The sequence below is a fragment of the Phocoena phocoena genome, chromosome 13 (assembly GCF_963924675.1).
Source record: "Phocoena phocoena chromosome 13, mPhoPho1.1, whole genome shotgun sequence".
Classification (NCBI taxonomy): Eukaryota; Metazoa; Chordata; class Mammalia; order Artiodactyla; family Phocoenidae; genus Phocoena; species Phocoena phocoena.
Genome location: NC_089231.1, coordinates 18,117,576 through 18,140,249, shown reverse-complemented (window position 1 = coordinate 18,140,249; position 22,674 = coordinate 18,117,576). Strand labels below are relative to the sequence as shown.

The following is a 22,674-nucleotide window of genomic DNA, read 5'->3' as shown; positions in this document are numbered from 1 at the left end:
GAACAGGAAATGGGGACAAAGCAGAGGCAATGGAATAGAAATTAAATTAAGGAAAATAACAGTCAAGATGAAGACAGAGATGGCTTGATAAAGGCAGTACTATACTACACTACTTCCTCTGGAACAATAATGCTGGGAATTATAGGGAAATACAACAGGTTTACATCTGGGAGTGAGGACTAGACATACAGGGAGGGCTCATCTAATTAGTTTCTATTTCTCAGGGACAAAGTCGTATAGGAAGTATGAAGGCAAGTCAAGAATGAACAAAAGGACTTAGGAAGAGTGAAGGCTCAACTCAGCCTTCAGGGCAATCCAAGAGATCAGTGATTCTCCATCGTGCAGCTGGCATAGAAGAACAAAGAAACGGGGGTCTGCAGGGTCAAAGGACAGGGGTGAACTTATAAAAAGGAAGAAAGAAGTGAGCATCTGGAAAAGAAAAACATAAAATCCTGAGATGGAAACCTGAACAAGAAAAAAGAGCAGGCATAAATACTGATAAGCCTTAAGCATTCGGTTACCTGTTCATCACAATCAGATTCCAAGAAGGTCATGTCTTTTCGTAAACAGTTGTCAAATCCATGCTCGTCACTTTCATTAAGACATTCACAGCCAGCTTTGTTAATAAAAGGCATTAAATCCATCTGAAAAAAATTAAACCAAGACTTTAGGCAAAGCATTTGGATTTGGTATAAAAATCTTAATAAGAAATGTAAATATGTGATTCTTTTTTTTATTGTACAATATTATGTTTCCGGGATACAACATAGTGATTAACAATTTTTAAAGGTTATATTCCATTTATAGTTACTATAAGATACTGACTATTCCCTGTGTTGTACAATACATCCTTGTATGTGATTCTTTTTTTTCTAAACTTTTTATTTTATATTGGAATGACTCTCTCTTGATTAAGCAATTTTAAAGAAAACTTATATCTCATTTAAAATAGTTACTAAAACTTTTATAATAACCCTTTCATTTGAACTTCTAACTGACGTCTATCACTAATAATTAAAGCCAAATTTAGGCTTAGCCCACTTAATAAGAATCCAGAATCAAGTCTTTAACACAAAGATTATTAAATGTTGACTTATACGTTTTTTAATAGCAGTGTTTTGAAATGGAAAATATGCCAATTAAAATATCTACAAAATATCCAAAGAAAGCCGACCTCCCTCTTCTAGTAATCATGCACTCTTTAAACCTATATCCGTGAAGAGTTTAAAGATGAATAGCAAATAACTATTTAAAAAATTTTTATCATGGAAAACTCCAAACATATACAAATAGACTAATACAGTGAACCTCAGGTATCCACCTCCCAGCTACAATAATCATCAACTCATGCCCACTCTTATCTCACCTTTACCCTGTAACCATTCCCAACCTTTCTCCCAATTATTTTCAAGTAAATTTTAGACATTTTTTTCATTTCATTCATGAACATTTCAGTGTGTTCACAAGAGATAAGTACTCCGAAAAAATCCTCAGTATCATTATCACAACTAAAACAATGAATAATATTTTAATATTATCAATATCAATGTTCAAATTTCTTCAACTGTCTCATAAATGTTTTACAGTTGAAATTACTGAGTCTCAGAATAAGAATCCAAGAAAAGTACAAATACCGTATTTAGTTAATGTCTCTTAAATCTCTTTTAATCTACAGTTATTTAGCCTATAGATTTCTTATATTCTGGATTTTGCTGAGTGCTTCCCTGTGGTGTCATTTAACATTTTCCTGTATATGTTTTGGCTAATACTTTCAACACAACGCCATAGAGTTGCAGTGACAGTGGTCATCCCTGTCTTGTTTCTGACTTCAGTGGGAATGCCTCCAGTACTTCCCCATTAAAATTTTATTGAACACTTTAGAAATAAATAGATATTGCATTCTGTCAAATGCTTTTTCCCCATATTAGGAAATCATGATTTTTCTCCTCTAGATTGCTGAATTTTGTTTACTAATATTTTATTTAAGATTTGTACACCAATATTCCTAACTGGAACTGGTTGGTAGCTTTCTTTTTTGCTGCAAACTTTGTCAGATTCTGGGATCAATGTCATAACTTACTTCAAAATGAAACTTCAAAATGAAAGTTTTCTCTCTTTTTATACGGTCTTGAGTAGTTGCAGTTAACACAAGACTACCTGATCTTTAGAGATTTGGTAGAATTTCCCTGTGAAGTCATCTTGGTATTTAAGTAAGAGCCCTTTTACTATTTTCTCTATTTCCTCAATGGTGATTGGTCTATTTAGGAGTTCTGCTTCTAGTGGAGTTGATTTTGAAACTATTTTTCTAGAAAAGTATCCATTTCACCTACTAAACAAAAACTGTTTTTAAAGTTTACCAAGTAATTTAAAAAAAAGTAAAAAATAAAGATTACCAAGTATTCTAAGTTATCAGATACATGTTCACCATTCTATCAGTCTTTATTACGAATACTAATACACATACTAATACATGTGTATATAGTACTGAAAGACTAAAGAAAACTTTACATTTCAAATAATTATCAATATGGTAATAATCCATTAGAATATACCCTTAATTATTCATAGACTAGCCTAAATGCTTCCAAAGCCAAAATATTCTTTTCTATTATATCAAATGTTACATTGCATTAGATGTTAAATGTATTACTCAGGGTAACATAATGTAGCCAATTCAAAAAGGGAGGCAGGAAGAAAAGGAGCACTACACAGCTAAGTTCTACTACTACAGAATTATTCTGAACTTCTTGAACATTTGCCTTGAAAATGTGACAAAATCTTTCAAACATTTGTCTACCATCCTACCGAGATGCCTCTTCCATACTATATGCAGGATCAAGATCCCAGGCTTGAAGACAACATTGCAGTCGTACTTCCAATACCTTAATGATGAAAATAAACTAAATAGGTAAATAATTTAAAATTGCTTTTTAATTTATCATGGGGCACACAAAACAAGTATCATATTTGAACAGTTGCATTAAAGTACTCTGTTTTACAACACTGTCTGGGACAAACTGGCATAATATTGTATACTTGACATAACTGCAAACTGACATATTTGCAAAAATATGTAATTGGAAATAAGTATCACTACTTATGCAATCAACTTGCCAATAATGAGGAAAGAATCATGAGAACACAACCAGACAAATCCAGACTGTGGGACACTGTGTAAGACAAATGGTCCAGACCTGCACTGTACAATGAGACAGCCATTAGCCACATGTGTAAATTTAAAACTAAATCAATTAAAAATAGATAAAACTAAAAATTCAGTTCCTCAGTTGCCCCAGTCACATAAAAAATGCCACATGTGCCTAGTGGCTACTACAGTAGACTGGCGTTGCTTTAAACTTAAAAAAAAGGCAGTCATGGGACTTCCCTGGAGGTCCAGTGGTTGGGACTCTGCGCTTCCAATACAGGGGGCTCAGGTTCGATCCCTGGTCAGGGAACTAGGATCCCACATGCTGCATGGTACAGACAAATTAAAAGGCAGTCATGAAAGAAAAAAGGCAGAGAGAAGTTTCTAGACTAAAGAACACTAAAGAGATTGACAACTTAAATGCAATGCATGACCCTTGATTTGATCCAAGATTGGGGAAAAACAGCTATAAAGTATATTTTGGAGATATATTAAGGAAATCTGAATATAGGCTGTACGTTAGGGATAGGTATCATATCAATGTTAAATTTCTTAGAAGTGATAATGATATCATGGCTATACAAGAGAATGTCCTTGTTCTTAGGAGCTCCATGCTGAAATATTTACAGATGAACCACCTAGATGCCTATAACTTACTCTGTAAATGATGCTGCAAAATATAAAAGCAGATAAATACACATCAAGATAGAACAAAAACAGGGAAATATTCACAACTGATGAACACAGGTGAATGACATGCATGTTTATAACACTACTCTGTCAACTAGATTTTTTGTTTGCTTGAACAAATTTCACCTTTGGGGGGAGGAGGTGAGTGGAATCCAACATGAGACACACAGGAAGTTAGAAAGTTTTTGGTTAAAGAAAGATCTGTCCTACCTACTACATAAATTAGGGACATTTAATATTTATTTTGATGAATGTGACATATTTGTAGACCAAAACCTACAGGTCAGAGGTTGGAACACTGAAATACACTAATAAGCCTCAAGATTTAGAACACATGTAAATACAAGTTTGATTCCAGAGTGCCTAGCCTGCAAACTTCTAGAGAAGAAGACTTGATATTGATAGCCTCCTCATGCGATTTGAAGCCATACTAGGTACTCTTACAAAATATGGGATTGTAAAGCAATTATACTCCAATAAAGATATCTTTAAAAAAATAAATTATGGGGGCTTCCCTGGTGGCGCAGTGGTTGAGAGTCCGCCTGCCGATGCAGGGGACATGGGTTCATGCCCCGGTCCGGGAAGATCCCACATGCCACGGAGCAGGTGGGCCCGTGAGCCATGGCCGCTGAGCCTGCGCGTCCGGAGCCTGTGCTCTGCAGCGGGAGAGGCCACAACAGTGGGAGGCCCGCGTAACACAAAAAAATAAAAATAAAAATAAATAAATTAATTAATTAATAATGGGACAGGAGGGGTGGGAGGGAGATGCAAGAGGGGGGAGATATGGGGATATATGTATATGTATAGCTGATTCACTTTGTTATAAAGCAGAAACTAACATACCATTGTAAAGCAATTATACTCTAGTAAAGGTGTTAAAAAATAAAATAAAATAAATAAAATTTTAAAAATAATAAGTAAATTAAAAAGAAAATAGGGGAGAGAAAAAATAGAATGTTTAAAACCTTCCCAACTTCTAAAGAGATACTTGGGGCAGGGACTTATTTTTTTCTTTCTGGCTGCGTTGGGTCTTTGTTGTGGCATGTGGGAGCTTTTTTTATTGTTGTGGCGCATGGGCTTCTCTCTAGTTGTGGTGTGAGGGCTCCAGAGCATGCAGGCTCTCTGGTTGAGGCACACGGGCTCAGTAGTTGTGGCGCTCGGGCTTAGCTGCTCTGCAGCATGTGGGGTCTCAGTTCCCAACCAGATACCGAGCCCGCGTCCCCTGCATTGGAAAGTGGATTCTTTACCACTGGACGACCAGGAAAGTCCCAGGGTGGGGAATTTATAGCACTAAATGCCTATATTAGGCAATAAGAAAGGTCTCAAATTCTACCTTAAGAAACTAGAAAGAGAAGAGCAAATTAAACCCAAAGTAAACAGAGAAAAGAAAATAATAAACATCAAAGCAATGAAATGAAAAACAGAAAAACGATAGAGAAACTCAATGAAATCAAAAGCTGGTTCTCTGACAAGATCAGTGTTAAGAAACATCTAGCCAGAGTGGTCAAGACCAAAAAATCCCAATATTAGGAGAGGTGACAGTACTACAGTTTCTTTAGATATTAAAAAAATGAGAGAATATTATGAACAATTTTTTGCACATAAGTTCAACAACACAAATGAAATGGACAAATTCCTTGAAAGACACAAACCACCAAAGCTCACTCAAGAAGAAATAGATAACTGGATTGTTTACCTATTTTTAAAAATTAAATTTGTAGTTATACGTCTTCCCACAGGGCTTCCCTGGTGGCGCAGTGGTTGAGGGTCCTCCTGCGCGGAGCAGCTGGGCCTGTGAGCCATGGCCGCTAAGCCTGCGCGTCCGGAGCCTGTGCTCCGCGATGGGAGAGGCCACAACAGTGAGAGGCCCGCGTACCGCAAAAAAAAAAACCCAAAAAACAAAAATATCTTCCCACAAAGAAAACTCCAGGAACAGCTGGCTTTACTATTAAATTCTAACAAGTATTATAGGAAGAAATAGTACCCATTCTACACAAACGCTTCCAGAAAATTGAAGAGGAGAGAATATTTACTAATTTAATGACACCAGCATTACCCTGACACCAAAACATACAAGAAAGGAAACTACAGACCAATGTCCCTCATATATATAGAGGCAAATATTTTAAACAAAATTTTAGCAAACCTAATTCACAATATATTAAAAGGATAATGCATCATAGTCAAGAGTGGCTAGAGTATGCTAGGTTATGGTAGGTTGGTTTAACAGGCAGAAGTCACTCAATGTAATTCACCATGTTAAGAAACAAAATGTTGAAACATGATCATCTCAACGGACACAGAAAAAAATATTTGTTAAGAATCTAATATCCATTTCTGATTTTAAAAAATTCTCAACAAATTAGGAATAGAAGAGAATTTCTTCAAGCTGATAAAAGGCATATATGAGAAACTTCCAGCTAACATACTTAATAGTGAAAGACTGCATGCTTTCCCCCTAAGATGAGAAACGAGTCAAGGATGTCTGCTTTCAATACTACCGTGGAATAAGTCTCTATAGTAAGATAAGAGAAATAAATAAAAGACAACAGGATTGGAAAAACAAAATTTTTTCGAACTTCTATAAACATATTAAAAACTCAAAGTCATGATGTTTACAAAAACACTGTACTACTTCTGATTTTTGATTCTTAACCTTTTGAGTATCATACCCTACATCTTTTGTAATATCTCAAACCCCCCTAAGAGAGATATTTCTTTCTTTCACTCTGGCTCCAGTCAAATCAGGAGTTTCAAAACTATAGGATGTGTGAAATCAATAATTATATAGCCTTTTAGCATTTAAATGTAATGAGAGAAAGTCTTTATTCTAAGAAACCTAAAATTTTATTTTAAAATTGTCAATACATTTTTGTAATACTTATATTTAAATCTACTTTAAGATACAGGTTTTCATTCAGTTTCCATTTGTGTTGTGAAAACAATGCCGTTCTTGGGAACACATTACCAGTTTTAAATATTTAATGACCCTATAAGACCTGTAGTTCAAAACTTTTAAAGTCTTCATTGACACCTGATGGAAAAAAATGAAAATGTTTTTAACAGCTTTTCACTTTGTATTCATAACACCTGGATGAAATTAAATGTCTTATTTCCTAAAACTTCATTTTTCCCTGCTTATTTCCTACCCAAAGCCAAAACCCTGATAGCACACTTAGCTGACGTAAAGAAGTATCGCTGCAGCTAAGCAGCCAAGACTGCTGCGCCCTTAAGACTCTTTCATGCAAAAACCCTAACTAATAAAGGAAAAAATACAAAGAAGTAAACACAACTGTTTACAAGTCAAATGATTTCCAAAATTTTCCAAAAGGCGTCATAACCCTGACTTACACATGTTCATATTTTCTAACTGAATATTACCGTTTCAAATTATCATATAACAGTTCTATTTTAAATAAATATTAATTATTAAGTCCTTAACTTAAAGTAATTAATGCCACTACCACATGTTAAAGACACTTTCTGAAGACACAACTCCCCCTCCACCCATAAACACAAAAAGAATCTCTCATATATACCTGACTACAGGTTCTCCTTATTCAACATGAATTTAAGGGCCTTACATAATGACTGGTAGCTCTATGGCAGGCCTGTTTTAATGTACTTGGTGGACTTCCCTGGTGGTCCAATAGTTAAGAATCCTCCTTCCAATGCAGATAACACAAGTTTGATCCCTGGTCAGGGAACTAAGATCCCACATGCCGTGGGGCAACTAAGCCCGCGCACCACAACTACTGAGCCCGCAAGCTCTAGAGCCCGTGCACCACAACTAGAGAATTCATGTGCTGCAACTACTGAGCCTGCACACTCTGAAGCCTGCACACCACAGCTAGAGCCCACATGCTGTAACTTCTGAGCCCACACGTTCTAGAGCCCACGTGCCACAACTAGAGAGAAGCCCTCACACCACAACGAAGAGGCCGTGTACTGCGATGAAAGATTCCGCATGCCGCAACTAAGACCTGACTCAGCCAAATAAATAAATTAATTAATTAATTAAAAAATTTTTAAATGTACTTGGTATACATGCTTTCATATACTAGCTTTAACTTGAGGTAACACTTTTTTTAAAAAAAATTCATTTTTAATCTGCCAACACAATGACTTTATAACAAGCAAAATTAAAAAATATATATACAAATATTATTTTGGTAGGCAGGTTTTACCAATTTGCATAAACAAGTCAGCTACCATGAAGTGCTACTTCTGAATTTTACTTCCTTCCTGAATAGCTCTCATATGATAGACACAAATTATGACTATTCATATTATATAGTTTTCAAAAACTTTGACATTCTTAAGTCTTCAAGTTATTATTTAGAATAATAACTCTTAAAACTGTGAAAAACATATCCAATACTAAAGTCACATTTGGTTTTAAAACAAAATCAATAACTAGGGTTTTTAAATAGATACATTTAAAAAGAGGGAGAAAACTTTAGAAACCAGCAGAAAAGGGAGTTCCGTATGTAATGGTCATACACTAAAATTTACGTGCCATTTTACACAATTGTCAAAAAGTGAAAAATTTTTCCAATGAAAAGTTTTTCACTTTGGGAGGGAAAAGAAGTAAAAAACAAACGTATAAAAATGGCTATTGGGACTTCCCTGGTGGCACAGTGGTTAAGAATCCGCCTGCCAATGCAGGGGACACAGGTTCGAGCCCTGGTCCGGGAAGATCCCACATGCCGTGGAGCAACTAAGCCTGTGTGCCACAACTCCTGAGCCTGTGCTCTAGAGCCTGTGAGCGACAACTAGTGAGCCCACATGCCACAACTACTGATGCCCGTGCACCTAGAGTCCCTGCTCTGCAACAAGAGAAGCCACTGCAGTGAGAAGCCCATGCACCGCAACGAAGAGGAGCCCCCACTCACCACAACTAGAGAAAGCCCGCGCAGCAACAAAGACCCAATGCAGCCAAAAATAAAATAAAACAAAAATAAATAAATAATTTTTTAAAAATGGCTATTAAAATAGCTCAGAAAGCAGATTAAAAAACAAGTGGCAGGGCTTCCCTGGTGGCACAGTGGTTGAGAGTCCACCTGCAGATGCAGGGGACATGGGTTCGTGCCCCGGTCCGGGAGGATCCCACATGCCACGGAGCGGCTGGGCCCGTGAGGCACCGCTGCTGGGCCTGCGCGTCCGGAGCCTGTGCTCCACAGCGGGAGAGGCCATAACGGTGAGACGCCTGCGTACCACAAAAAATAAATAAATAAATAAAAATAAAAAATAGTTTATGATGGGGGCTTAAGGTTATAATACAGACAAAATCAAATAGTCAGCTATTACATTTACTTTTAAAGTTCTTAACTGAAAGTATTCTTAACTAGCAAAAGACAAAACATGAAAACAGTGAACTTCACTTCAACCAAATAATGACAAATACAAGACACATCATGATTTCACTTTTAATTCTACATACATAGCCTTTTGGAATATCTGTGTCCTCATTGCTTCCAGGGTCGTTTTCCAAGTGCTGCTTGATCTTTTCCTCTAGTCCCACAGCATCTGCTCCTTGATATTGATCAATTCTCACTTTGTTTCGAAAAAATAGAAATGTAGGTGTTGCTGATATATTGTTGGTGGCAGCTGTTCCCTAGAATTGTCAAGTTAGATAGCATTATGAATAAAAATGAATCTTAAACCACTCTGAATATTCACTCTACATCTCTATGGAAGTTAAATATCACAAGCATGAACTAAAAACATGTAAAATAACTTACTCCTAATTGTTACTTAAGAAAAAACAGGCCTATTCTTAAGGGGCACAACTATATTACCCTTATGTCCGCAACAAAGAATAGCCCTGCATTTTTGTTTTAGTGTTAAGTGCTTCATCCAATAGAACAATTGGCTTCTAACACAGAAATTGCACTTTACAACACCAGACAGTTCTCTCATAAGTACAGACTGTTTCTCAAATGGAGAACCCCAGAAGGGTATTGAGATATGTCAACACAAACCACTGCTACTAGGAAAAAGTACACTTCTGTAAAAACAGTAGCCCATCTGTCCGTGAAAAGGAGGTAACACCCTTCGCACTGCAATCCTCATCTAGTTCTACTCTTTTTTTTTTTTTGCGGTATGCGGGCCTCTCACTGTTGTGGCCTCTCCCGTTGTGGAGCACAGGCTCCGGACGCGCAGGCTCAGCGGCCATGGCTCACGGGCCCACCTGCTCCGCGGTATGTGGGATCTTCCCGGACCGGGGCACAAACCCGTGTCCCCTGCATCAGCAGGCAGACTCTCAACCACTGCACCACCAGGGAAGCCCTAGTTCTACTCTTAAAGAAATGACTTCTGGTCTTCCATCAAAAACACCACAACGGGTATCTTTTTAAATTCTGCTCCAACTCCACGAGATCATAAGACTAACTACTGAATGAAAATTAATCAGTCACTGATTCATTAAACTCATTAAACTCTTCATGAGAAGTGTAAAGTAAATAGTAAAATAAGTATGTCACCTTGCATATTCAAACACTAGGAAGAGGTACCGCTATATTGTTTTTTTAAAAAAAGCATGAAGTTTACAGAGATGTCTTCTCTAAGCCTCATTTAAAAAAAATGACCTTTTAGAACAGTGCTGTCCAAAAGAAATATAATACAAGATACAAATGTGAGCTACACATGTAATTTTAAATATTCTAGTATCCACAAGAAAAAAGTAAAGAGAAACAACTGAAATCCATTTTAATAATTTATTTTAGTAAATCCAAATATGCAATTCAACATATAGTCAATGTAAAAAGTTAATGACATACTTTACGTATTTTATTGCATACTAAGCCTTCAAAATCCTATGTGTATTTTACAGCACATCTCAATTTGGACTTGCCACACTTCAAGTACTCAGTACCCAACCACATGTGGTTACTGTACAGGACCACACAGCTCCAGAAGACAGCACTTCCAGATCAGAGACAGTGAATACTTAAAATAAGGCAAAATAAGGCCAGGGCTGCTGTCCAGAAGTATGCGATATAAGTGCTAAACAATAAACGTGTAACATAGAGTTTGCACCAAATCCCCAAAATACTTATCTGCAAGCTATGTAACATTCTAAGATTTTTTTCCAACCCAGAAATGTATCAAAGACAAAAGCTTCACTGGAAAAAAAAAAAGTTACAGAGCTGTTATTTATGTATGTCAAAAGACTACATTTTTAGTGTTGGAAGAATCCTTCAAAAAATTTTTTTCTCTAACAATTCCTCCATACATCTAGATATGCAAATGCAGAACTGTCACACAGCCATGCTGACTAAGTAACCAGGGCAATCTACCTACAACACTGTGGCTCAATCAATAGTAACCAACATTTTAAACTTTCTGCTGAGTATGCAGCTTTGGAGCTAGGGTTATAACTGATCAATTCAAAACAAACTATATCCAAGAATTCTCTGCCATGGCTTTCTAATCAACCAGTGTGTCTGTAGTATAAGATATAATTTTAGATTTACAAAAAAATAAACAAAGAAATGTAAAATACAGTACTGCCAGGTGACCTATTAAGTTTAACAACATAATATTAGTTTTGTACCAGAAAAATATTATTAGCAAACCCAGAAGCAATTAATATTGGACTACCCTTCTTAACTAATGCAGCCATAACAACATTTGTAATAATTACATTAAAATAATATTATCCTACCTTCAAAAAAATAAGTACTTAGTGCATAAAGAGATAAAGGATGAAATTAATGTTGAATTTCAAATCAATTTGTAAATAAAAAGACATTTTTTTAAGGACTCTTTGCCTTACCTGACACTGATGTACATCTACTTCCAAGAATACTGCTTGTGGATACTTATTACTCATAGAACTGAATGCTGGGGCAATCCTTAAACACGGTCCACACCTGTGAGAAAAGTAAGAGATGCTTGGTAAAATAACACCCAAGATTGTACTAATTTATACTCTAAAGATCTTGTCAATTAAAACGCAGAATTAAAAACATTCTGATCAACCTGTCTTTAGACTTTCTTGTCTTTTCCACTGTACACTTGCATCAGTACCACACTGTCTTAATGACTACAGATTTATATTAAGTCTTTAAGTCTAACAGTGTTGTCTTCCAGCTTTCTTCTCACTGAACAAAATTAAAGATCTAAATAAATGGAGGAATATACTATACCTATGAACTGGAAAACTCAACACTGTCAAGATGTCAAGTCTCCTCAATTTGATCTTTAAAGTCAATGTAAAATTCCAAGGTTTCCTTGGAAAAATTAACACATTTAAATTCTAAAATTTATAGGGAAATAAATATCAAGGATAGCCCAAGCATTTGGGGGTTCAAAGCTGAAGAAATGACATTACTAGATATTAATAACTACCAAAAAGCTTTATAAAATTAAGAGTATAAAGGATAAACAAACTCACCAATTTTAAAAGAAAAGGCTCCAAAAACAGACCCAGCCCATACACAGTAACCGAACTTCTGAAAAAGTTGACACAGCAGTACAGTGGGGAAAGGATGGTCTTTTCAATAAACAGTGCTGAGTCAATATGGATATCCACATGGGGGGGAAAAATAATGAATCTTTACCCCTAACTCACACTGTACACAAAAACCAATTCCAGATGGATTATAGATCTAAATGGGAAAGGTAAAACAACAGTTTTAGGAAAAAAATACAGAGGATACTTTCAAAACCTTGGAGTAAGCAAAGATTTATTTCTTAAAACACAAAAAGCACTAAAGAAAAAAGGGAAGAATTGATACGTTGGGATATACTTGATAAGCTGGAAAATATTAAGGTTAAGACCTTTTGTTCATCAAGATACCACTTAGAGGGTGAAAAGACAAACCACAGACTAGTAAAAAATATCTGTAAAACATATCAAACGTAGGACTTATACCTCTAATATGTAAAAAAGCCCCTACAAATCAATAAGAAGACTGACATTCAAAAGAAAAAAGGATACTCTCAAACTGGACAAATGAGGTTATCCAAACAGTCCATAAAGAGAAAAACACTTCCTCGGTCACTATGGAAACCAGGGAAATGCAAATTTGGAGACACAAGAGGGAGGAGATATGGGGATATATGTATATGTATAACAGATTCACTTTGTTATAAAGCAGAAACTAACACACCATTGTAAAGCAATGATACTCCAATAAAGATGTTAAAAAAATGTTTTTTAATTAAAAAAAAATAAAACTACTCCCACCAAAACAGCTAAAACAATAGAGAAGGAAGTACTGTCAAGAACTTGGAGCAACTGACCTGTTAGTGACAGTGCAAACTGGTATAACCACTTCAGGGGGTAAGAAAAGAAACTGACAGTATCTGCTAATGCAAGATTTATGCCTACTTATGACCGTTTCTAGGGTATATAAAACAGAAATGTCTGTATATGTTTGCCTTAGGGTTTTTGAAAAAATATTGGTAGTAGCAATATTTCTAATGGCCAAAAATGGATACCACCTAAGTTCCTTTCAACAACAGAATAAGTAAACTAACTGTAGTTATTCACATACTGGAACACTATACAACAATGAAAATGACTGATGTAAAACCTCATGCCAAAATATGGATGAATCTCACAAATAACACTGAGAAGTACACGATATGATTCCATTTATGTACAGTTCAAATACAGGCAAAACAAATCAATGGTATTATAAATCAGGACAATGGTTACTTTTGTGAGAGTTAGTGACAGGATAAGGGCATGAGAGAGATTTCAAGAGGCTAGAAATGTTCTAATTGTCCAGAAGCTGATTAAACGTGCATGTATATTCAGTTTGTGTAAACTCTCTAAACTATACATTTATAATTGTATACTGTGTATATCTCAATAAAAGTTCCAAAAAATGAGAAAAACCTTGGCTTTAGCAGATAGGAACACAAGGAAAAGCAAACTCTAAAATACAAGATTTTCAAATTCAAGCTATGATTCTCTCTCCATTCTTAACATTTTAATCAGCATTTTCACCTTTTGCCATCCTTAAGATTCATACCAAAAAGTTAAGAAAGTAACTCTTAATTTCTTAAATATTAAACTTGATGCTTCTGAAAGTAAATTTTTGGATCTAACAATGCTGAAATAGGCCCTGAGACTAAATTTTAAAGGAACAAACATTTACAGTCGACAAAACCTATGTTTAGTTTAGCAAAATACTTCTGGTTATTAATAAGTCTTAAACATTATGGATGGGAGTACAAATTGGTAGAGCCTTTTTGAAGGGCCATTTGGTCATTATCTACCAATTTTAAATGAACACAACCCAAGATTCAACAATTTCACTTCTAAAAGTCAATCTTATCTTAACACTTACTCAATTTCACAATAATATGTATAAGGAAGTTCAATGCAATGTTTGAAATAGTAAAAAAAATAATAATAATCTAAATGGCAATCAATAGAAAACTATTTTTTAAAGTTATAACATATAAAATAAGTTACAAGGATATACTGTACAACACAGGGAATATAGCCAATATTTTATAATAACTATAAATGAAGTGTAGCCTTTAAAAACTGTGCATCACTATACTGTACACTTGTAACTTACATAATACTGTACATCAACTATACTTCAATTAAAAAAAATTATGACACATTCACACCAAAGGCTAAGGATAATTTATACAGTTTAAAAGAAAACTAAGTCTCACGATAAAATATTTTCTATGATCACGTTAAAAATATGTATTTATATATGTATTTATATGTTATATATGTACATAAATATATATTGAAAAGTTAGGTGGGTCACACAATAAACAATTAGTTCTGTACAGTGGGACTAGAAAAGGAAGGGAGTTTAGGGGAGACTTTTAAAACTACCTATACTTCTGTATCCTTTGCTTTTATATGATAAACAGGTAATTTCATAAAACATTAAATTGCAAATAGAGAATTGAATGTTAACTGCATTTAAACAGTAGTCATGGATGAAGCACAGGTATCATGCTGTACCACAAAGTATACCTGGTATACACACAGTATCAGGTTTTCTCATTCCTGAAAAACCTTCTTTCTGCAAAAGCGTGCCTTCGAAAATAAGAAGGCTTATGGAAAAAATAAAAATTAAAAAATAAAAATTTAAACCCATGCAACTTTGTAAAAACATTCCTAAGAAAAATAGTAACTAGTATTCAGGAAATACCTGGACAGACAGGCAGGTGGCTTAGACCTAGAGGCTACACCTCAGAGGATATTTAAAATGTACAAAAACAAACGAGTGGAAGTGCCCGCTTACAGGTGCTGTGAGTATCCAGATGGAAGGGGAGCTCTGAGCCCATGGGGCTGCCATCCAGGCACAGGAGGAAGCAAGCACAACATGAGAATGACCCCCGCTGGGGACCAGGAGCTCAGGTGTAATTTAATTAATTTTGACTTGCTTAAAAGGAACCTGAAAGGGAGCCTGCCTCTGTGGCTGAGGGCTTTTCTCCTTCCTGCTAAAGGTTCTATTTCTATTCCTGCTCTTCACTACCTAAGAAAAATAGAATAGAATATGAAAATATTCTATAGAATATGAAATAGAATATGAAAATAGAATATGAACCAACCTCACCTCCACACTGTACTGACAAAATCACTCTACTCATCAACCAAGTATGAGCTACCTGGAGTTAAAGAAACTCTTCTTGAAGCTAAAGAGACTGTACTAAAATAATGGCTACCTTGAAAGTAAGTGTTCCCTTTCAAACTTTAACCTGATCTAGATCCTTTGTTTAATTTTAGTTAGCCATCATAGGTTGGAACTTTAGTCAAAAATCAAAATAAATCACAGAACACAGAAGCATAGATATATACAGCAGCATACTTTCACATTATAATCACTCAAATGAACTGATTTGTTATTTTAAGTAAGATGTTTTCCTAGCTTACCCCTAGCATTCAAAAGTAAACTTAAAGTTCCATTTTTAGCTAAGATCATGAACAAATTATTTGATTTCTCTGTATAAAATGAGAAGGGACTAGATTCTTTAAGGACCTTTCCTATCTCTAAAATATTTTTCTCCAAGTATGCCTAAATTTCAGAATTGTACTTTTTTCTCTTGCACAGCCCTTGATTTGCAGTCTTTAGACAGTATATAACCTCAGGACCTTTGAACTTGTTGTAAAAGAGACCAGACCATCTAGTCCAGAGGCTTAAATAAGAAAGAAAGAAAGAAAGAAAGAAAGAAAGAAAGAAAGAAAGAAAGAAAGAAAGAAAGAAAAAAAGTTCTTTTTCCACCTCTGAACTTCTTTTTGATGGAAAGCTGATCTGTTAGGTCCAATATGTAAGAAAGATTCTGACTTATGCTTTTTGAGAAAAACCTCAGCAGACAACCCTCTAGCTTTCTGCAAAACGTAAAGAACCAAACCCACAAAACTGAAACTTTAAAACTGACCTAACCTAACACAATCATTCAATAAATGAGAAGTGAAGACCAGAAAAGTTGAACGACTTGATCAAGGTCAGACATTCCAGTTAATGGCAGGACCACAACTAGAACAGTTAACTCCTAAAGCCAATCCAAGATCAGCTTTCTTTGAAAGCACCACGTTAGGTTCTTAGTAAGATTTGTGTTTACAGTTTTTCATAGTCTGCTGAATTAGGTATTATTTATTGATAAAACCTAAATACATAAAGGCTTTATATCAAACTAAAGATGTCAAAAAACCTAGCTGGAACAGAGAAAATGGAAGGAAATTGTTAATAGGCATGTCATTTTCGGTTATGAAATCTATTTTTAACTTTTTAAGTTATAGAAAAGTCACTATGAAAATTCTTCATTCCTGTCTTCTGATACAAGCACCTGGTACCACACAGCTACCATGGAAATATTCTGTAAAAATTACTTTTAAGAAAAACTCTGCAGGATAAACAACAAGGTCCTACTGTACAGCACAGGGAACCATATTCAATACCCTGTGATAAACCATAATGGAAAAGAATATGAAAAAGAATGTATATTTATGTATAACTGAATCACTTTGCTGTAGAGTGGAAATTAACACAACATTGTAAATCAACTATACTTCAATAAAATAAATTAAAACAAAAAAATGTGTGTTTACTGTCATAATATAAATAGATTTTATTTCAAGAACTTGCTATTCTTTCCTATTTGCTAAAGTAGTCAGTGCTCCACCTTGAGCAGTAATATGTGTAAACACATTCAGCTGGTGTGGGTGTGGAAAATGTATGTGCTTTCTGAAGATGTATTTTAAAAGTTTATTTTTCTGCGGGGCATAACTTTAAAACAGGTTATTTCTAGATGTCTTATACTTACTAATGGACAGGCATAACCATAACTGGTCCTATTAGTAACACAAAATAGCTAACGTTCATTAAGCATTTATTATATGTTAGGTAACTCATAAAACGTTTAAATTCATTTAAGCTTTACCATTCCTCATTTCAAAGACAAGAACAATGAAGTACAGTGCTGAAATTTGATCACAAAACCCAACTCTTAACTGCTATTTCAAAACCCCCAAAACAGTGGCCTAGACTGTGCTTTTTTTTTTTTTTTTTTTGGTTATTTCTAAATTAACTGCCAAGATTAAGACTATTTATATGCTCTTGAAAGGAATCCAGACAGATTACATACTATATGATACCATTGTTATAAAGTTCAAATACAGACGAAATTAGTCTACAGTGTTCAAGTTTGAGAGTGATGAGCAGGAGCCTGCAGGAGGTTGCCGGGGGTGGGGATGTGAGTGTGCTACGCTGCTATTCCTGACCTGTGTATTGGTTAAACGGGTGTGTTCACCGCGAAAATTTATCAGACTCTACACTTAAATGATTTGTATACATTTTTGCGTGCCTGCTATACTTTTTTTAAATAAAAATATTTTTTAAAATTCTCTACATGTTCTCTAGGGCCTCACCATTCGCTAGTTATCTTACAGCCACCCACCTCACTCCCTAATATTACCTGCCCAGTCCTTATGAACTGCTGGGCCTCCTAACTCTGTATTATGGTAAAGTACCTTCAGTCCACAGCAATTTTACAATATATAATTAATACTATTATACAATGTATTATTGGGACAAACTATCATAATCGTTAGATTTCACCATCCTAACGTACACTGACATTCTAACTGGATGGTAACAATAACACCTAACCAACTACAAAGTAAGACCTGCTTTAAGAAAACTGAGAGAACCTACTGTATAGCACAAGGAACTCTACTCAATGCTCTGTGGTGACCTAAATGGGAAGGAAATCCAAAAAAAGAGGGGATATATGTATACCTATAGCTGATTCACTTTGCTGTACAGTAGAAACTAACACAACATTGTAAAGCAACTATACTCCAATAAAAATTTTAAGAAACCCAAAACTGAATATATGGTAAACATATCTACAAAAGTGGTACACTCATGAATTCAAGATAAAAATCACTCATTGCTGAGTTTCACAGGCAAGAAAATGCATATCCTTTTAAATTTGGCATTTACCCATCAGTGATAACAAAACTAGCACTGTTTATGACCACTTAAGTGTATCCGGGTATATTTAAGAAGTAATAGTTTGGAGATACCAGTTACAAAAATATGTTACCACAGTATATAATGCATATATATAATTTCATTCTCTAAATGATATGGTTAGTCTACATGCTATTATTCCCACTTTACAGGTAGGGAAATGAATATCAGAGTGTGAACTGAACTGACTTCCATCAAAGGATTTTGCAGGCAAAGCTTATTCAAGGCAACATTTACTGAAAAATGTCAGGCTCCATGCAATACAGAGGTGAACTTGCATGTCCCTTCTGCTTAGGCTGGGAAGAACAGGACAGCACTTCACAACCCAAAGAGTACATTCAACACTGGGACCTTAAACAAGTCATTTAATCTCCTTCTGACTCAACTTCCTCATTTGTAAAATGGAGATAATTTTAAACATTATTTTGAGGACTGCAGAAGTCAATAAGTGCTCCAATAAGTCCCTTACACAGACCAAATTTGATGTAAGTGACAACTATTTTAATTGCTTAAAAAAAATACTGGAGAAGGGTGCCATTCAATGGGTGAAAGACAGTTTTTTCAACAAATGGTGCTGGGAAAACTGGATATCCACATGCAAAAAAATGAAGTTGGACCTTTACTTAACATCATATACAAAAATTAACTCAAAATAGATCGAAGACCTAACTTAAGAGTAAAAACTATAAAATTCTTTGATGAAAACATAGGGAAGAATCTCCATGACACTGGATTTGTCAATGATTTCCAGAATATGACACCAAAAGCACAAGAAACAACAAAAGAAAAAACCATAGATAAATTGGACTTCAGCAAAATTTTTAAACTTTTGTGCATCAAAGGACACCATCAAGAAACTGAAAAGGCAACCAATGGGAGAAAATATTTGCAAATGATATATCATAAAAAGGATTAAGACCCAAAATATATAAAGAACTCCTACAACTCCACAACAAAAAAACAAACAATCCAATTCAAAATGGGCAAAGGACTTGAACAGACATTTCTCCAAAGGCAAATGATCAACGAGCATGAGAAAAAATGCTCAAAATTACCAGTCATCAAGGAAATGCAAATCAAAACCACCAGATACCACTTCACACTCATCTAGGATGGCCACTAAAATATAAAAGAAGTTGGTATGTAGAGAAATGGGAACTCTCCTGCATTGCTGGTGGAAAGGCAAACTTGTGCAGCCACCGTGGGCAAATAGTTTGCTGGTTTCTCAATATATAGTTTGCTTGTTTCTTATATACAGAATTACCATATAATCTAGCAATTCCACTCACAGACATATACCCAAAAGAACTGAAAGCAGGGACTCACAGAGATCCTTGCACACCAATGTTCAGAGCAGTATTATTTACAAGTCAAAAGATGGAAACAACCCAAATGTCCATCAAAATATGCGGTATATACATACAACAGAATGTTGTATGTATATATACATATACATATGTATATGTACATATATATATACAACAGGATATTACTCTGCTTTAAAAAGGAAAATCTGACACATGCTAGAACATGGATGAATCTTAAAAACATTATGCTAAAATAAGCCATAAACAAAAGGACAAATATTATATAATTCCACTTAAATGAGTTATCAAGAATAGGCAAATTCATGGAGACAGAAACTAGAAGAGAGGTTACCAGGGGCTGGGGGCAGTGGAGAGAAGGTATGGGAATTACTGTTTAATGCGTGCAGTTTCTGTTTGAGATAACGAAAAGATTCTAGGATATGGATGGGGTAATGACAGTACAACACTGTGAATGTACTAGAACTTCCCCGGCGGTCCAGCGGTTACGACTCCACGCTTCCAATACAAGGGGCACGGGTTCGATCCCTGGTTGGGGAACTAAGATACCACATGCCACGCAGCGCGGCCAAAAAGATTAAAAAATATGTGTATGTGTGTGTGTGTGTGTGTGTGTGTGTGTGTGTGTGTGTGTGTGTAGTGATTGTACTTAATGCCACTGAACTGTATATTTTAAAATGGCAAATTTATGTTACATGTATTTCACTACAATTAAAAAAACAACCGAAATACTGGAGAGCCGCTGAAGATCCTTAAACAGAAGAATGACAATCTGTATAGTGTTTTAGTAAAAATAATAGGATGGACAAAGCACGGCAGGTGAGAATAAGGAATAAGGCTTCAAGTAGGGATGGAAAGGAAATGGAGAAACAGGTGGTTGAGAAAACTATGTTCTTGGCCTAAAGTGGGATGACAGTAACTTTTCTCACTTCATATAAATCATGTATTACTCTTCATCTCTCCCCCTGCTATGGTCAAGGGGAAAAGAGAATATATCATTGAGGCACAAAAGTATAAACACTCCCACTAAGTAGAATTAGAAAAGTGAACTAAAAATGAGGTTCGTTGTTAAAATCATCTCTTCCTTTTTCCAACTTCCACCTAGGACTTAACAAATGTATATAGGTATTCCCTCATATTAAGAATGGTCATGATAAAATCAACAAAACTGGGAAGACGAACCTTAAAATCTAATGTATCCCCCCCTTTCCAATTCTGTATGAGAGAGATTGGTCCCAAGGTAAGTCCTAACTTGTTTTCATCTCTACCTACATCCCTCCATCCCCAAACCTAATCTAATCCTAATGCCACCATCTGTATATTCAACATTTATAGAATCACGTTCGATAGGTTTGAATCACTTTTTGCTCTAAGACTCAAAACACTGCCTTATGTCTATACAGTTACCTGGACAACAAAATGTGTTGCATAAACAGTGGTATTTGTAGTAGACTTCTCCAAGTTAGTGCAAGTGTAAGTAACACCAGGGGGTCAAGGTAGATCAAGAGGAGACTTCTAATCCTTCCCACTGGACACTGACATACACAATGGGAGGTAAGCAAATACACAAGCTCGCTGAAATCTTGGTTCTGAATGTCTATTTCCAGCACGTCACTCTCATACAGGGACCCAACATGGAAGATCCGCCAGCTCTGCGACCTATGAATTATGTTGAGATTTACCAAAGCCAGATAGCATCTTTCAAGTGCCCTGTCCTCTTAAATCATCAAGTCAAAAATGGAGTCTACTTGGTCAAAGCCAGATATCTGGACACCTGTCTACGTGTACTGTATATATATACCTACTATAATTTCCGTGATCAGATGCAACCTACACAAAGTGGCCTAACTTACAAACTTACAAATCAAAGAAGTAACAGAAACGTTAAGAAAATTAAAAAGCATCCTGACCCAACATTAACTTAATTTAAAATGCATTAGCTTTAGTTCTAAGCATTCCGCGGATTAGTTGGGTAGCTGAATCTTCCTACAGTTTTCCACATATGCAGGTGGTGAAGAGAATCAAACTGTTTGGGTAAATTAAATTTTGCAAGTTTCTAAGATGCAAGTGACAGCTGCATCCCGGGAGAGAAGGGGACAGGCGCAAGCAGGGGCAGCTGTGGGAGACTCCCACAGACAAGAAGGGAAAGAGCCGGGTCACCCCCAAGAGCAGACCCCTTCCGAGGACTCAGAAACAGCAGGCGGGGATCTCGCGGGCTGGGGAATGCGGTCGGCCAGGCCTCCGAGCCTGCCAGAGACGCCCCGGTGCACAAACGGGGGTTCACACCCAGGAACTGAGGCCTAACCGGGCAGTGGCCTTGGGCTGCGGCCAGCGCCGGACATTCCGCAGCAGAACACGACCACAAGGCAGGCGGGATCAGGAAACAGAGAAAGAAAAGCACAGACAGCCGGGACTCACTGGGCTCGGGCCCGGACTCACCCTCGCATGGTGAACTTGACCACAGCGAGTCTGGAGCCCGCGCCACTCAGCTCCGGCTGGAAATCCGGATCACTCCCAACCGGCTTCACACCCACCATCCTCAGAAGTCCGGCAGGGCCGCCGCGAAGCCACAGGCTTCAAAACTGAAGAAGACCCGGGAGAGAAAGGAGGGAGGCTCAGGAAGGCCGAGGCCTGGGCAGAGGAGGTAGCGACCGCGGAGTCTTCTCCCGGGGCTCTCAATGCCGAGTCACGCCAGGGAGCGGAGCGGCCGTGGGGGCGGGGATGGGAGCGGGGGTAAAAGGCAGAGGCGAGGAAAGAGAAGGCGTGCGGCACCCGGCAGCCACCGCGCAGCAGGGCCGCCGGCGCTTACGCACCTTGACGTCATTTCCGCGCCGTCCGTTTGCTCCCACTGTCCAATCCTAAAGCGCAACCCGTGGCCCCACCCTCGACTGAGGAGCCCCTCATTGGCTGGAGCGGCGCAGGCGCAGAAGAGGAGCGGTCACAGGCACAGGCGCAGGCGCAGATTGCACTTAAGTGCGTGTATTCCTCCGCGGTTCGGAGACCAGGGTGTTTCAGCGAGGAGTTTCCCTGTGGGAAAGTGAGAAAA

General features: G+C 36.7%; 1 protein-coding gene across 1 annotated transcript in view; it reads right to left on the bottom strand.

The window, feature by feature from the left end:
- The window catches only part of TXNL1 (thioredoxin like 1), a 34,140-nt gene extending 11,689 nt beyond the window's left edge, over positions 1–22,451 (bottom strand). Inside the window, exons 1-4 of the mRNA XM_065889836.1 lie at positions 22,068–22,451; positions 11,616–11,712; positions 9,279–9,452; positions 522–644 (exon numbers count right to left, since the gene is read on the bottom strand). Coding sequence (XP_065745908.1) covers positions 522–644; positions 9,279–9,452; positions 11,616–11,712; positions 22,068–22,165 — 492 coding nt within the window. The 5' untranslated portion in view covers positions 22,166–22,451. The remainder of the gene's footprint in view (positions 1–521; positions 645–9,278; positions 9,453–11,615; positions 11,713–22,067) is intronic.
- Positions 22,452–22,674: the final 223 nt, after the last annotated feature.